The sequence below is a fragment of the Vipera ursinii genome, assembly GCF_947247035.1.
Source record: "Vipera ursinii genome assembly, chromosome: 1".
NCBI lineage: Eukaryota > Metazoa > Chordata > Lepidosauria > Squamata > Viperidae > Vipera > Vipera ursinii.
The window spans coordinates 117581401-117598400 of NC_139512.1; the positions used below are offsets into that span (position 1 = coordinate 117581401).

General features: G+C 43.0%; 1 protein-coding gene across 2 annotated transcripts in view; it reads left to right on the plus strand.

Annotated features, from left to right (window-relative positions):
* GRK2 (G protein-coupled receptor kinase 2) overlaps positions 1-15362 on the plus strand; it is a 45425-nt gene extending 30063 nt beyond the window's left edge. Inside the window, exons 12-21 of one of the 2 annotated variants that reach the window (XM_083350638.1) lie at positions 131-225; positions 1042-1149; positions 1318-1384; positions 7185-7285; positions 9066-9132; positions 9269-9364; positions 10823-10985; positions 11192-11328; positions 11596-11709; positions 13316-15362. In XM_083350638.1, coding sequence (XP_083206764.1) covers positions 131-225; positions 1042-1149; positions 1318-1384; positions 7185-7285; positions 9066-9132; positions 9269-9364; positions 10823-10985; positions 11192-11328; positions 11596-11709; positions 13316-13486 — 1119 coding nt within the window. In that variant the 3' untranslated portion in view covers positions 13487-15362. The remainder of the gene's footprint in view (positions 1-130; positions 226-1041; positions 1150-1317; positions 1385-7184; positions 7286-9065; positions 9133-9268; positions 9365-10822; positions 10986-11191; positions 11329-11595; positions 11710-13315) is intronic. The other variant, XM_083350639.1, reaches the window with a different exon arrangement.
* Positions 15363-17000: the final 1638 nt, after the last annotated feature.

Consider the following 17000-nt stretch of genomic DNA (forward strand, 5'->3'; position numbering starts at 1 on the left):
AGAGAGGAGAGTTTCAATAGCCTGGCCTTGCTTGCCCTCTTTCATCACCATTTCCAGAGGAGCACTCTGGAGTCCAAGAAATTAAAAAAACAAAACACTTATTTTGTTAAATGGTGCTCTATCCCTACAGCCAGCCAACATCTTGCTAGATGAATTTGGCCATGTCCGCATCTCAGATTTGGGACTCGCCTGTGACTTCTCCAAGAAGAAGCCTCATGCCAGTGTGTGAGTATCTGAAATAAATCTCCGTTTTTGCCCAGAAACACTAGATACAACTAATTTTATAACAGAAATGAATATGGGAGCATGCTTCCATCCCCAACCCCCTTGATTCCTCAACTTCCTTAGTTATTGTGCCCTTCAGATGCTTTTGATTTAAGTGCCCTTCACTCCCATTAGCTGGTTGGTTAGGGTTACTTCATACTGGAACTATCTGGAAAAGTTGAAACATTTTGTCTCGCTTCCCCAAAATCAATTTATAGATCCTACTTAATCTGTAACAGGGAATAATATCATTCCAAGATGCTTCTAGCTGAACTTGTCTACCTTTTATACATGAACTGTGCATAATGGCTGTGTATATTATAAATTAACAACATGGATCAACATATCACATCATTCCAATCTCCTGATTGCATACTTGGAGTCTGCCATTTACATTTTCTGCTCATACATGATCAGGTAAAAGGATGTTCTCAGGGCGTTGGTGATTAAACCTATGTGGAAAGGTCTTTATTCACCTACACAAGTAATTGTATATTTTGGTATTGGTATATGAGGAGTTTTTGCAGATTATCCAGTTGAAACCACTTCCATTGAGAATGTATTGAAATACAGTCCCACATATCATATTTACAATTTAAAAGTGTGATACAAGGAAGAATTAGTAATTGCTTCCATTTACAAACCGATAGAAAAAAGTGCAGTCCAAATCTCTGATGGAAAAGAAGAATAAATTTTCTTTTTCTTTGATACATCCTGCTAAGGATCTTTAGCCTCATGCTCTGCTTCTTCTAATTCTTGGTTTGATCCTCTCTACAGTGGCACACATGGGTACATGGCACCAGAGGTTTTGCAGAAAGGCGTGGCCTATGATAGCAGTGCTGATTGGTTCTCTTTAGGCTGCATGCTCTTCAAGCTTCTGAGGGGGTAAGTGCCGAATAGGCTGAGAAAGTGCAGTATGTGGAAACATAATCACTCGGATGAGCTGTAACTAGCTGGAGAAACTGGGATTAACTGGAGCAATTGGCACTACAAGAGAGTAGGAAAGAGAAATTTCCTGAATTTTCCTCTGACATAGTCCTTGTTCTTACACAGGCATAGCCCTTTTCGACAACACAAAACTAAAGACAAACACGAGATTGATCGCATGACACTCACTATGGTAAGTTACTTTTGTTTGTTAAACTTAATAAGGGGTGAGCTTTGATTCCAATCTTCCCATCTTCGAAGAATATACATTTCTCGCTCCCTTTGTTCTATAAAAATGATCTCTATCCTCTACTAAACCAGTCCCCATCTCAAAGGATATATTTGAATACTTGCAGAGGCCAACCACTGGATTCTCCCACTGCTATGCTGTGTGCCTACTTGATAGCTTTATCTAGTGATAGCTCATCTGAACATCTGTCCAGGCATTTTTTTTTAAAAAAAAAATGGTTCCTTGCTAATTCCACTAACGCTCAGCATTTTAGTACCTTATCACAGTTCATTTTCCAACTCTGGGAATTTCAGTTTTACACATGGCAGGTGTAATTAATTTAATTTAATTTAATTTATTAATATTTCTATACCGCCCTTCTCCCGAAGGACTCAGGGCGGTGTACAGGGCAAGAATAAAACACAGAAATTTACAAAAAATAAAAGATAATTAAATACATGCCCGATTAAAAATACAGTTAATAAAGTTAATTAAGACCGACAGTTAATTAAGACCGACAAAGCCTCAACAGAAGTTCTCCTTCGCTGTAGCTCTCAAAATTCAGTGGACAATTACACTGACACAAAACAGGAAATAGGAGGGCCTCATCACACAGAACTATTGAGAATCAAGAAAACAAAACATTCTTGATTTTCAACAGTAATCAAAATAGCAAAAATCAAACAATATGTTTTAAGCAAGTAGGGCCCCAAATAAAAATCAGTGTTGTGGAGTGCAGTTGTTCATTGTTAATCAGCCAGCTAAGTTGAGCTCTATAGTTTCCTCTTTGGTTTCCTGACAATCTGGTTTTCTGGCTTTATTCAGTGTTTCGTGACTATAGAACTTATTTTCTCCCCACTGGCCTTTTTTTTTTTTACAGTTTGGCTTCTGTAGACTTTGGTATTCCCCCAAGCCTAGCAATGCCTCCATTTTGTACATAGAAAATGCCATTTGGCCAAACAGAAACAGCAGTTAGACCTGAAATATGAACTAGGGAGGAAAGGAAGTACTTAGAAGGAGAGAGTTGTGGTGCTCAGTGCTACCTCAAAACACTTTACTATCTGAGGCAAAGGACAAGATGACTCAGCCAGATTGATAGTTGAATGCTACTTCCCTTTTATCTTCCACTGTATTTTAGAAAAATTTAAAGAGCCGTGGGGCTTTTTTTATAGTGATTTTTTTCTACATGACCATCTATTTCAGGGGTCTTCAAACTTGGCCCTTTTGTGACTTGTGGACTTCAACTCCCAGAATTCCTCTGCCAGCGTGCTGGCTGAGGAATTCTGGCAGTTGAAGTCCACAAGTCATAAAAGGGCCAAGTTTGAAGACCCCTGATCTATGTCATGCGGTGATGGAATACTAACTGATATTAACATGCTGATAAAAACACCAATATAAAATTATCAAAGAGTCTTCAGTGTGTAAAGCAGGCCTTTCTGAAACAATCCAAAGGCACACCTAGTCTAGCATTCAGTTTCTGAGAAGAAAGCTGAAATACTAGGGAAGAAAATCTCCCATGTTGTTGCCCTGTTCCTCAGGAATCTGCATTCAAACTTATATACCCTTTTTAAATTTAAAGATTCTTTTTATTTCTCTTGATTGAATAGACTTGTTCTTAAATGTGTCCCTTTGAAAGTGATCTAACCCTTGTCAAGGGTCTGTTTCTAGATAGATGAAATAGAATCGACTTTCAGCATTTCTGAAATTACTGCTAGTCACTTTAATTGGGTAATCTTTAATTGCTGATATTGGAAAGACTGTACGTTTGCATATATCATTATTCTTTTGGCATCGAGTCATGTTATGCAAAACACAGAAAATGAGTAAGAAACAGTACAAGAGAGAAAAAGAAAGAAAAAAGAACATTAAAGAGTACATTATCACCTACCACACCCCTTCAATCAAAATTCTGCCAAACATCTTTCCAGTAGATTAATCCTTCTGTATTTTTATATTCACTGTTGCTTCCTATCCTTCTGTAGAGGACAATAAAAGCATTTTTCAGCTGTCAGGCACAGATAGAGTCCTCACACATTAAATAAGCTGTACTCCACATCCATATTTTAGTACTTTTCCAATTACATCTGCAGTCTTTTTCATCCTGTCACAGAGCGTCCCCAACGAAAACCACAAACAGCCGTAGGTACGAGTGACAACGTTTATTTCCACACAAAGAAACAGGAACAAAGTCAGTGTTGGCAGCAATCCGCTCCAACGCTCTTTTAACATCAACTCCCCCCAGGAGCCCCACCACACCGGCGTAAGCCAACATCTGTCCGCATGCTGATAAGTACCCCGCCTCCTCCACCCGTGCGTATTTGCCCCAGGCTCCTTGCAGCGTCGCCCACCATAAGATAAGCCCGCCAGGTAACCCCCACACACACCCCAACATTCCAGTCACACACACCCTGGTCACGCCATATACCCCGCGCTCCAGGGCCAACCCCCTAAGTCCGGCTAGCCTCTGCTCCGCACCCCCAGTCCAGACCAGCAGGGAACCGTCCCCCAACGTCCCCGGTACTGGCCCGGTCACCGCCGGTCCTCCAGGCGCTCGGTGTTGTGGTCCATCCGCACCCGCTGTCAGCCAGTCGCCGTGGCCAAGGCCAGGGGCCTCAGCACCCTCAGCGCCAACCTGCTGCTCGGCGAAGTCCACCGCAAGGCTCCGCGGGTCCATGGCCTGTTCTGCGGCCTCCCGCTGCGCTGGCCCAACGGGAGGCGGCCGGGTGTCCAGAAGGCCTACCGGAGGCCCTGACTGCGCAGGCGCGGCTTCCAGCTGTTGCGCGGCCACCGGTGACTTGGCAGGGCCTGCACCATCACGTGGCCCAGGAGGCATGGGCCCAGAGCTGTTCAAAGCGGAGGTGGGGGCCAGGGAGCCAGCCGTGCTCCGGAGCAGAGCCGTGGATGTTGGGGTGCCATTGGGCCTGCAAGGAGGGCCGTTGGGGCCGTCGCGGGAGCTCTCCCTCTGGAGTGTCGGGCCCACAGGGCTCGACAGGCGGCTCCCCCTACCAGGGCTCCACCTGGAAGATAAGAGTAGGAGAGTGAGCAATTGTCCACCCAGGCTATAGGTTCTGCTTTACTCCCACCTGGTTTCTCTGGATGTTTGCAATGAAACGCCCGGACCAATCGGGGTGCTTGGACGTTCCCCTCCGCCACCCATGAGGCGTCTGACGCTGGATATCCTTTCCATAACACCACCAGTTAAATTGAGCTGTGTAATTAAAAGGATCTATGAAATAAAACAAGGTGACTAACTGATATGGGCAATTCTGTCATGGTGGTCTGAGGAAGCTCCAGGACTAAAAAGGGGGTCTGGGATCTGTAAGCAACCTTGGAGTTTGACCTGTTGAGTAATTTTCCTCAACTTGATGCTATCCAGATGACACCAGGATCATAGCTGTTGTCCTCCAGCCTTATTATAGTTATGCAAACCATAAATAACTTAATGGAGCCATTGGTAACTTATAACATCTTTATAAAATCACATAGCCATTTGACAATTTTAATAATAATCGTATTAGGTTTATCAAGATATAAAATACAAAAGAAAGGGGAAAGAGTGGGAAAGTGAGGGAGGAAAAAGGGAAGAGAAAGAAGTGTAGGGGGAAGGGGGAAAAAGAAAAGAAAAACATTAATTTCAAACTCTTTAGCACAGTAGAATAAGATAGTGACATTACAGCCTCAATTTCTTCCTTTAAATACTGATACGTACTAGCCATTTCTGTAACAGCAAACCTATCTAATTAGCAAACCCCCAAAGTCAAAGTTTCTTTTTTTTTTCCATATCGAGCACAAAATCCAGAAGTGATTTACTATTTGAGAAGCTATTTGAGAATTTTGTTTGTTATAATCCTTATTTATCTGGAGGTCGTCAGATTGGGAAAAACTTGGATAACGATCTGTAAGATATTTGCAGGAATCTGTTGAATTGTATGAAGTGATTTGAAAAGAAAGGTAACTCTAATAGGGAGTCAATAAACACTGGTGTCTATTGAATGTTTAGATGAAATGGCAGTAGTTTAAAAAACTTTTTACCTCTTCCGATAATATCCAGTAACAATTAATAGCCACTCACAGCTATTGAGAGTCAGGCAGCATGCAAGTTTAATATATTATTATTATACCTAAATGTCTGTCGAGATTTTCAGTCATCCAGGTCATAGTTATCCCAAAGGTGCTTTTTTTGTGGCTTTGGTAGAAAGTGTTTTGCTTCCAACAGAGCTGAAAAAGCTTCTTGGATGAGAAACGAAACGTATTCAAAGAAAAACAAAAAAGTCCAGTTGCCTTGTGAAAAAGCACCTTTGGGATATTATTATTATGGTTGTATGGACATTTAGCCAGATGTTTAAATTGGATTTTGCATTTTATCTAGTTATTGAGTCCTTCCTAAGGACTTGAGATAGGCCGAGGTTATTGTTTAATAATATTAAAAGTATTGTCCCATGGTGTAAGCCAGGGGTGTCAAACTGCTGGCCCGCAGGCTGGACGTGACATCCAGAAGCCGCACCCACCCCATTGCCGGCAATGGCAAAACCGTCCCGATACATTGCGCGACATCATGTGACGTCGTGAGTTTGACACGTCTGGTGTAAGCTGTTCCAAGTAAAACTCTTGAAATTGACTAATGCTGATTTTGTCAATGCCCATGGTGTTCTGGTGCTCCTATTGGTACTATCTTTGCTTTCTTTTGCCACAGTTATTCTACTGCTATTTGCAAGTCTTTGTGTTTTGTGATTTTTCTCCAGTTCCTTCTCTATTTTGTTGTCTCCAGGTTTTGCAATGTCCACTATTTATGTACTTTATTATTATCATCATAATCATCCCAGCATTTATACACAGAGATGGGGAACCTTGTTCCTCTGAAAATTTCTTGACACAGAAACAACCCTCTGCGGCCATTGTTGATAGAGGGCAAAACCTAGGCAGGTATCAGTCTGCAAAATTATTCAGCTCTCCTTCCTCTTTGCTATTCCATTGCATTTGAAACCATTTATCTCTTGCAGAAACATATGCAAGCACAGGATAGAAGTGAAAGTAATTCCCAATGGGTCTGTACTTTTCAAACAGCAGAATAATGCTAAGGGCTACGTGAAATAAAATAATGATTGCATGTGATTTTTGGGTTGCCTATTAACATTCTCCCTTTCTACTAGAATTCTGATGGCATTGCTGTCAGACTCAAGTTATTCACTATTTCTGTGGGATTGCCTATAGCAGGGGTGTCAAACTCAATTTCATTGAGGGCCGCAGCAGCATTGCGGTTGCCCTCAGGGGGCCGGATGGGTGTGGCCTGGGTGGGCATGGCCTACTGGGTGGGCGTGGCTAAAGTGCGTATGGCCTACTGGGTGGGCGTGGCTAGAGTGCGTATGGCCTACTGGGTGGGCGTGGCCAGCTCTACATTGTTCGCATCAAGGGTGCCTATGGGGGCCTAGGCAGGAGTGGGACAGATCTGAGGGTCTCTGGCATGAGGAGGGTCTCTGGGCCAGGGCCAAGGCCATGGGGGCCGTTCCCTCACTGTTTCCAGGATGGCTTCGCGGGCCACATGAAACCACTTCGCGGGCCGGATCTGGCCCCCGGGCCTTGTGTTTGACATGTCTGGCCTATAGCTTCTGGAATGGGGAATATTGTCTTTTCTAATAGCCTGAGTGAATAACAAATAATAGTTTCAAAGGAGTTAAAATATGGAACCCTGGTGGGTTTTGCTTGGTTTCCTCTGACCTCTCCAATCTCTCACATTTTAGTTAAATCTGTCCTCCTTTTTTGATAGGCTGTGGAGCTGCCAGATTCCTTTTCACCTGAGCTACGTTCTTTGCTGGAGGGACTGTTGCAGAGAGATGTCAACCGTCGGCTGGGCTGTATGGGTCGTGGGTGAGTGTCCTGCCAAGGTGCTGAAGGACTTATGTGAGATGTGGAATGTCAGAATGGGCCAGAGTTTTAAGGTTACTCATCCATGTTCAGTTATTGAAAAAGTTCTACTTAGAATAAAGTTGGATTTGGAACTCAAGTGAGAACAACTCATTCATTTTTTATTTAAGGAAAAAAAACCTTGCAAAGAATGTATTCTTTTCATATCCTTGGCTTATCGAAACATATTTCCTGAATCTATTACTGAAGAGACAGAACTTCAAAACTTTGGGAGTTAATGTAAATAGAACCAGCTTCATAAAAAACATTTCTCAGTATCTAACTGCTGCCTTGGTTTTCAAGGCTGCCAATTTTCTCCATTCCTCAGTTACAAATTCAAGCCACAATCTGATAAATCAGTGTAGATGACCTTGTGGCACGGGTGTACCAGGAAAATGCATCAGTGTTATGTAAACACCAGAAATACTGTTTTTGTATAAGTAAGACTTTTATTTTCATGATTTTCTAATTAGCATTGAATATACATCAGGTTGAAATCTAAAAATTTTCAGAAAAATACCTAATTTGAAAACATTAAGTGCTATTGCTTTTAAAAACATTTTTCCCGAGGAAGAAAAATCAACCAGCAACTTTTTTTTTTTGCATTTTATGGTACTATGACTTCATCAGATGCAGAGCACAAGTAAACGTTTGGTTCATCCTTACAAGAGATGTACCAAATCTAGGGCTAGATGCATTTATCCAGAGATTACATTGTATCTTATGGTGGTTAGAGAAGAAAGGAAATGAATAATGCATTATTTTATGAAATGGTAAACAAACCCATACACACACACACACACAGAGAGAGAGAGAGAGAGAGAGAGAGAGAGAGAGAGAGAGAGAGAGAGAGAGAGAGAAATTGAGGCCTTTGAGCTATGGTGCTGGAGAAGACTCCTGCGAGTCCCTTGGACTGCAAGGCGATCAAACCGGTCAGTCCTAGAGGAGATCAGCCCTGACTGCTCTTTAGAAGGCCAGATCCTGAAGCTAAAACTCAAGTACTTTGGCCACCTAATGAGAAGGAAGGACTCACTGGAGAAGAGCCTAATGCTGGGAAAGATTGAGGGCAATAGAAGAAGGGGACGACAGAGAATGAGGTGGCTGGATGGAGTCACTGAAGCAGTAGGCGTGAGCTTAAATGGACTCCAGAAGATGGTAGAGGACAGGAAGGCCTGGAGCAACGTTGTCCATGGGGTTGCGAGATATATATATAGAGCCCACAGAATAATAGTTTCACTTCCCTTCCTCTAACCTCCAAAACCATTCAAAGTCTTACTCAAATACTTCTCTAGTTTCTGAGATTTTAAGCAATATTATTTTTAAGTTTCAAACTGGAGAAGCATATTTTTAATAGAAAAATAACGGCACCAGATTTAAAGTTCATGGAATAGGTTTTGCACAGTGATTAGTGCTGTTTCTGCACATCTGAAGAATTTTTAGTTTTATAACTGCAGCAATAGACACATGTACTTTTCTGAGCAAACCAGGCATTCCAGTAGAAGATAATAGTCCACAGATGTTGATGTAGTTAGGTTTATCTGAATTCTCTGAAGGTTTAAATTAAAAATTGAAATTCCACACTAATTGCATTCCACACTGATTATAAAAATACATAAGCCTGATAAGTTATATTTGCTGTTCATAAAGGTCATCATAGCTCCATTTTTTTATCCCCAGCCTTCTAGTTCCAGCTATTGCAAAGTCAAGGATGAAATCACTATTATTTCTTCTATATTTTCGTTAGGTCACTTGAAATAAAGGAGAATCCATTTTTCCAGGGTGTGGACTGGCAGATGGTTTTTCTCCAGAAGGTGAGGAGAGCCCTAGTTGAAAGGCCAATGGGAAAGAAAATAACACATATTTGGACATTATGATGGGGGTGGGGTGGGGAATAAATAGGTACGGCATTTTGCTCTTTGCTAACTTTATTTTATCATATCGTTGTAGTATCCTCCACCCTTGATTCCACCACGTGGTGAGGTAAATGCAGCAGATGCTTTTGACATTGGCTCATTTGATGAAGAAGACACCAAAGGAATTAAGGTACCACAAGGAGAATCTCCCAGAATTATGGTGTCCTCTGCTGAGTAGCTGCAGTTTTCTTTTATGTTATGGGAATTTCTATTTTAAAATTGATATCCCATTTTTTCTTCAAACCCCCCCCCCCCCCCCCGCTCAAACAGGTTAAACTTATATATAGTGGAAAGAGCCAGGCAGTAGAAGATGAAATTGCACAAGAGACAGAAATTCTGTCTTTTGCCACCAGGAAATAACAGTGCAGACCAGCCTTCTCCTTCTAGTGATTACATAGGAATTCTGATTAGGCTGAAGGCTGGTGCTGAGAAAGGGCTGGGACAGACTAACTTGTGGAATCAGGTCCTTTTGCTTCAACCTCTAGTATTAACCAGAGTTCCCTGGAAGCAGAACACAATATTTATAGTTCTCCTTTTGTTTACTTCCACCACTTGGAACTGTACTTCTGCAATTGCAACTGTCGTGCATCCATGATAAGTTGAAGAACTGTTTGTCATAGCTTGCAACTGTATATTTGTTTAACACCTTGTTGCATCAATGCCTTGTTGATTCAGCCGGTATCTCATTTATGAAAATTAAAAAGGCTCTGAGAAAGGATACAGTGGAATTAAGACAGGGGAGGAAAAAGGTACCTGCTCTTCCAGATTGTCAGTGGACACAAATTATATTACTTGCATAACAAAATCATCACACGAGTGATATAAGTTGCTGCAGAAATGTTGTCCATTGCGTACAAAGTCCGTACTGTCAAGACCCAATAAATCAAGCTTTTACTCTATTAGTCAATGCGGTTTCTTATTTATGGAAGACATATCTTAGAAGAAAACTACATAGATTTTTTTTCTTCAATTCAGGGTCTTCCAATTAAGAGCAATGTGTGACTAATTTTTTGTCCATTACTAAGACAACAATTATCAGATAATAAAAGCAGTGAAGTTCAGGAACTAATACATACTTTCTGAATCCTCTGGCTTGGAATAATGCGCACATAGGGTAATATTAAGAATTGTCATGCTGGCAAACGGCCAATCAGTTTAGCACTTTGTAGCCAGCCAGATGCCTTAGGAAATAGAGCTAGTCAGCCTCTGAACAGGTGATATGGTAATTAATTGAAATTTGTGCAGAGATTTGTGAAGGAATGTGTTCCTAGTTGGGAAAAGAGCTGAGGAAATTAAAATATAGTAGAAAGGATGATATCTGAAATATCTACAAGGAACTGTGCAAGCTGTGAACACTAATAGAAGGGACAGAGCTGGAGCAAATAATACTGTCAAGGAGAAATCAATAAGCCTTGTTCCAAAAGTCCAAACAGAACATAAGCAGAATGCTGTTGAAACTGACTGAAAACTGTTGTGGGAAATCCAGAAGTAGGTAGCCTCTTGTGCTGCCCTTTCAGCAGCTGATACCCAGAGGCATGCTTTCCTCTGATCCTGGGGACATAGTGATATAACTTGCTTCTCCTCCCAGCTATTGGATAGTGACCAGGAGCTGTATCGCAACTTTCCGCTCACCATCTCAGAGCGCTGGCAGCAGGAGGTGACGGAGACTGTATTTGATACAGTCAATGCTGAGACTGACAAGCTGGAGGCCCGCAAAAGAGCAAAGAACAAGCAGTTGGGCCATGAGGAAGGTGAGCCTCATTGCTGTTCTATACAAGAAACCCCTTTGCCAAAACTCAGATTTAATCTGCAAGAATTTGCTTTTGGAAACTTGGTGTTTCTTTCCTCTTAGTGTGGAAAGGCCGTCTGGATTTATTGGTACTAGTCCTATTCTGCTCCCTATAACAATCCCCCCCTTTCCGTTAGCCTTCACATTATCTTCACTTATTCTGTACAGATTATGCCTTGGGCAAAGACTGCATCATGCATGGCTATATGTCAAAACTGGGGAACCCTTTCCTTACTCAATGGCAGAGGCGATACTTCTACCTCTTCCCAAATCGTCTGGAATGGCGTGGAGAGGGAGAATCTCCGGTAAGGAACAAGCTCTTCTTCAATGGGTGGGAAAGATCAGATTTAAGGTTGTATGAGGACTTGCCATACATGATTGGAAGAATTCATTTGTGTGTGTTTAGGGAAATATAGCACACAGAGGTAATGTTTGTGTGTGTTTAAGGCCATAGCACAGTACCAGGAGAAGGGCACTGTAGATGTAGGTAAAAGATGCAGCCTGAATATTTAAGATATATGTTGGAAATTGCATTCATTAATCAAATATTTGTTGGGGGGGGGACATTATAGCAGTCCCTGCTCACTATGGAAGAGATCCAGTCAGTGGAGGAGACACAGATAAAAGATCGAAAATGCATTCTGCTTAAGATCCGGGGAGGCAAGCAATTTGTTTTGCAGTGTGATGTAAGTTGTTTTGTTTTGATTTTCCCCTCTCATACAGTCTCTCCTAAGAACCTTCCTTGGTGGTCTGTTTAATCTTTTCTGAAGTTAAACTTTGGTATCTGTCTAAGCCAGGTGTTAATTTTCTACTCCATGCAAAATAGAAAAAGAGCAAAGCTAAGGAATTTGAAATTCTCTTGCATCCTGCTCTTCCTATTCCACTCTAGACTAATCTTTGTTCCTTTTTAAAAATTGTGGTTCTTTTAATTCCCCATTATTTGCTGCCTTAGAGACTTAGGGTAGGAACTGTTCTTAGTTTATGGAAAAAGTTATTTGAGCAGTGAATCGTTTTAGTGGTCATGTATGCCTGGCAAATGCTTCTCAGAATAATCTGTGCCTATTAAGTTTTCAAGTAGAGCTTTAACTGCATTTGCACAATTGTTGTCTAGTTCAGGGGTGTCAAACTCAATTTCATTGAGGGCCGCATCAGCATTGCGGTTGCCCTCAGGGGGCCGGGTGGGTGTGGCCAGGGTGGGCGTGGCCTACTGGGTGGGTGTGGCTAGAGTGCGTATGGCCTACTGGGTGGGCGTGGCCAGCTCTACATCGTTTGCATCAAGGGTGCCTATGGGGGCCCGGGCAGGAGTGGGACAGATCTGAGGGTCTCTGGCAGAAGGAGGGTCTCTGGGCCAGGGCCAAGGCAATGGAGGCCGTTCCCTCACTGTTTCCAGGATGGCTTCGCGGGCCGCATGAAACCACTTCGCGGGCCGGATCCGGCTCCCGGGCCTTGTGTTTGACATGTCTGGTCTAGTTCATAAATCCAGAGGATCAGAAGCAGCTTCTATTTCAATTTTGGGAGGCAATAAGTTGTACCGTAGCTATTCCCCAGTCATTGAAAGCCACATTTACATTCTCTCTAGGGAAACAAAGCTAAGCAATTCTATCTTGTTGCTTTCTGTGGATATCTAGAGGGAGTTTATCTTGCTAAATAATGTCCCAGATGTTTGTAACCAAAATGATTTTGCAATTTGCAGATTCCATACACTGCAGAGTATGTGGACATTAAAAAGCACTCAGGGCAAATAATAAGTGGATCCTCAGGGGCCAGAGCTATGCTGATAGGGTCAGATTAAGATTCTCTCCAGTTGCTCTCGTCTGCTGGGAGAAAACACTAGTGCTAATAGCTGACATGGTGCTAAGCACTAAGGGAATCCCTGGAAACTTTAATCGTTTATATCTAAATTTTAAAAGGATAGATGAATTTTCTGATTTGGGTCAGCAGCTCAAGAATCTTAATGCATGTTAAAATGTATTTTTTTTGTGAGTTCAGCTTAAATGGATTATAAGTGGTATTGGAGTACAACTCCTAAGCACTGTTCATGTTTGATGGAAGTTGCAGTCTAAAATATCTAGTGAACATATTGCCGACTTCTTACAAGCAAAGATTCTTTAAGGAGACCAACCTATTTGTAATAAGGACACTGATTCAGAGTGTCACCATAGGGGGCAAGGGTGAAGAATAAGACTGATGATGTAATGTAATTTCTCTCTCCCTCCCTTAGTGAAATAATTGCTATTATTTTGGAATATCTTTCTTGTGCTTCTTTGTTAATACGTCTTCTTTTTCTCTCAGAGTGATCCTGAGTTGGTGCAATGGAAGAAGGAGCTGCGTGATGCCTATCAAGAAGCTCAACAGCTGCTGCAGAGGGTACCTAAAATGAAACATAAGCCACGCTCTCCAGTGGTAGAGCTAAGCAAGGTCCCGCTGATTCAGCGCAGCAGCAGTAGTACCAATGGCCTCTGACCTTCCTTGACATCGTTTCCCATCCTTAATTTATTCAGCTGGATTTGCCCACCATTCCTGCCCATTCTCCTGTCTCTTCTTGCTGATCATTGTGACGTCCACCCAACCCCCAGGGATATAATGAGGGGGTGGGGGTATTCAGAAATCGTGGGACAGGTTCCCTCCTCCCCTATCCCCTCTACACATGGGGGACAATACCCATTCCAGGGGTAGGAGTCTGATAAGGTGGATAAGAGTCTACTCATTCCTTAATGAACAGGGCTGAAATTAAGGCCTTGCCCCTAAATAGGACCAACAGAAGGAAATGTGAAGTGTGCCAGGCTTCTTGAGCAGTTCCTTCCTACTTTTTCACTGTGGTGCCAGATGTGTGCAAAAGTATACATGAGGAATACCACAGATCCTGCTAGCTTGGGCCTTGTTGACATGGCATTTGGGGAATGTACATTGCCTTTAAACAGTCCTCTTACACTAGCAGAGATGAGGAGAAATTCCGCAAGACAATCTGAAATTCAGACCCATTACCTTCCCATACCAAGCTCTGACAAGGGTTCTATGGCAGATCCTGAAGAAATCTATTCTAGTTCTTGCCAGAGATTTGAAGCATGCATTTTCAACGCATTTCCGAAAAGTGTTGGGTAGGTGGCCATTGCTAAGCATAAGCATCTCTTTCAGGATTGGCTGGGGTTCCACTCCAGGCTGGGAATGAGGTCTGGCCTTTAAACAATTACACAGAAATTCCTAATAAAATCTAGTCCTGTTCTTTCCCAGTGTTCTGTCCGGGTCCTTAACCCTTATTATTAGCTGCTTCTATCATTCGCCATTCCAAATCTGATATTTCCAACCCAGGACAGCAGCTGCTTCTTCAGCAGCAGCCTTAGGAACTGAAATCCTTTGCTATTCCAGGCCTGAACAGGCATTCTCAATCAACAGTGCCAAATTTCAAGTGGTCTTGTACCTGTTTCTGTTAGCCTAGCGAAGATGAAGTTGTGCTCCCTGTGACCCCACGACAGATCTCTTGCCCAGAATATATTAATGCCTCCAGCTCTTTTCTTGGAAGTCAGGTGAGAATTGCCCCTATTTCTGCTGTCTCCACTGTCAAAGGCTAGGCTGCTTTGCTGTGGAAAGAGGCAGGGGCAGTAGGTTTCACGCCAAAAGTGATTTGGAGCTGCCTGAGCCTCATTTCGGGGCCTCTTGAGGCTGGAGCTGGACTGCAGTAGCTGAAAACAGCCTGATCAAGGCTCCGTGCCAACTCCCAAGTGTCTGAAGGATTCTGTAAATACGTTTGTGCCAAGGGGCCAGGTTGGGTTTGAAAAGCTAAGCCTGCTCGTCTCCTCCCTCCCAGTATGCCTTGTATAAAACAGTGTTCCCTTTCAAGCCCCTGCCCGCCCAAGCGTTATGATTTCTCCCACAGGATGGTGAGGAATCTCAGGTTGAATCTTCCCTGTATCCTTCCTCCTCCTTTCATTTGCAATTAATGGGGGTTGGGGTGGACGGCTTTCAGTTGGGGGTCAGGTCTCATGCCCCAAGCGCATGCAATTGCCTCTGCTGCATGCCCCCTCCCCCCTCATGTGATGAATTTTGCCTGTTCTGCCATCTGATTTCCCCTCTTCCTTCCAAGAAGAGGTGGAATAAAACCCCTGTCCCTGCAGTGTCTGTAAATATTGATCTCTGGTTTGTTTCTCTGGGTTATTATTATGGATTTTTTGCCGATTTTTGAATGTGATTTTAATGAGTGGGATAAATACTGTTTTTATAATAAAAAAATCCAAAACCCACAAGTGCATACTTGATGAATTCTTCTGTGGCTTCTACTGCCGGAATGATAAAACAGATCACCAGCACTGACCATATGGGTATCTATGTTTGGGGTTTGCAGTACCGGAAGTAACCAAACCTCTCTTCAGAGGACATTTGCTGGTCGGAACAGCAATAACCATCCCATGTTTTTATCTTGAGCCTGTCTAAAGAATATGTTTTATCTTCTTATTACAGATGCTGCTTAGAGAAGCTTTATCTTTTACTGCCTCTAACCCTACAGGTTTCTCCCCTACTAGACAGGAAGGGAGGCCTTCAAGACAGTGTAGAAAATGGGAGATGATACTGCTTTTTGGAATATTAATTAAGGTAATAATTTCTCATCCCTGTAATCAAAAGAATGGTGGCCTACTTGCTTCAGTATTTTAAGAAGCAGTGGCCTTAACATCCAACTAGATAACAGTTGGGAAAAAATACCTTAGAAAAAGCAAGCCATTTTTATATCACGCAAGAAAATCTGCATGGATATGTTCATATAAATATACCAGGAATGCCCCAGCAAGTAGCAGCGCAGTTGTTTATTTGTTTACTTATTTATATTATTTTATATATGTAGCCACCTATCTCAAATATGTGGTTCTAAGGCAGGGGTGTCAAACTCAATTTCACTGAGGGCCGCATCAGCATTGCGGTTGCCCTCAGAGGCCGGGTGGGTGTGGCCAGGGTGGGCGTGGCCTACTGGGTGGGCATGGCTAGAGTGCGTATGGCCTACTGGGTGGGCGTGGCCAGCTCTACAACGTTCGCATCAAGGGTGCCTATGGGGGCCTGGGTAGGAGTGGGACAGATCTGAGGGTCTCTGGCAGAAGGAGGGTCTCTGGGCCAGGGCCAAGGCAGTGGGGGCCGTTCCCTCACTGTTTCCAGGATGGCTTCGTGGGCCACATGAAACCACTTCGCGGGCCGGATCCGGCCCCCGGGCCTTGTGTTTGACATGCCTGTTCTAAGGGGTTTCCAATAAAATACCAGCCCACGGTATTGTAGCTATGATCAGCTCTTGGATGGAAGATCCTAAGAATCCTAAGAATTTCAGGATTATGCTGTGAACACCAGCCCCTCCCTCAAGGCAAAGGACCTCTATAACATTGCTAAGAAAACTAGACACAATGGCATCTTTATATATTAATTTGGCATTGTCGTTATAGCAGTCAATAAGCTGGTTTACCCAGTATACTTGGCCACAATGTGGTTTGTTGGGTTTTGACATAGTGTGTGTGAACTAGACCAGGGGGTCCCCAACTCCTGGGCTGTGGCCCACGATTGGGCCTTGAGCGTTCAGAGCCAGGCAGCAGAAGTGGGCGAGCGCATGCTCATCCTCACTTGCGTGAGCAATGGGAAAGCACATGCGCACACACTCCATTTGTGTGAATGTATAAATGGAACTGCGTGTCCGTTTGCCCACCACTCACGCAGTGCCATCCCCTCTCCCTCCCGCTGGTCTGCCAAGCCAGAAAGGTTGGGGAACTCAGAACTAGGCCACTGTAATTGGGGAAAACAAGTTTTGGTTTAGCAAAATTTATAACTTCAGTTAATAACATTTGGGAGGAAAAAGTATGCCACTTTCGTTTTTATAAATCCTAGGTGCATATGCTCTCCCTATAAGAATATATAAATCCTTCATTCATCCTTAAATACATCAATTCTGTCCCTCATTTCCATCCAGCTAACACTATCAGCATCTAATAATACCAACTACATACTGGGA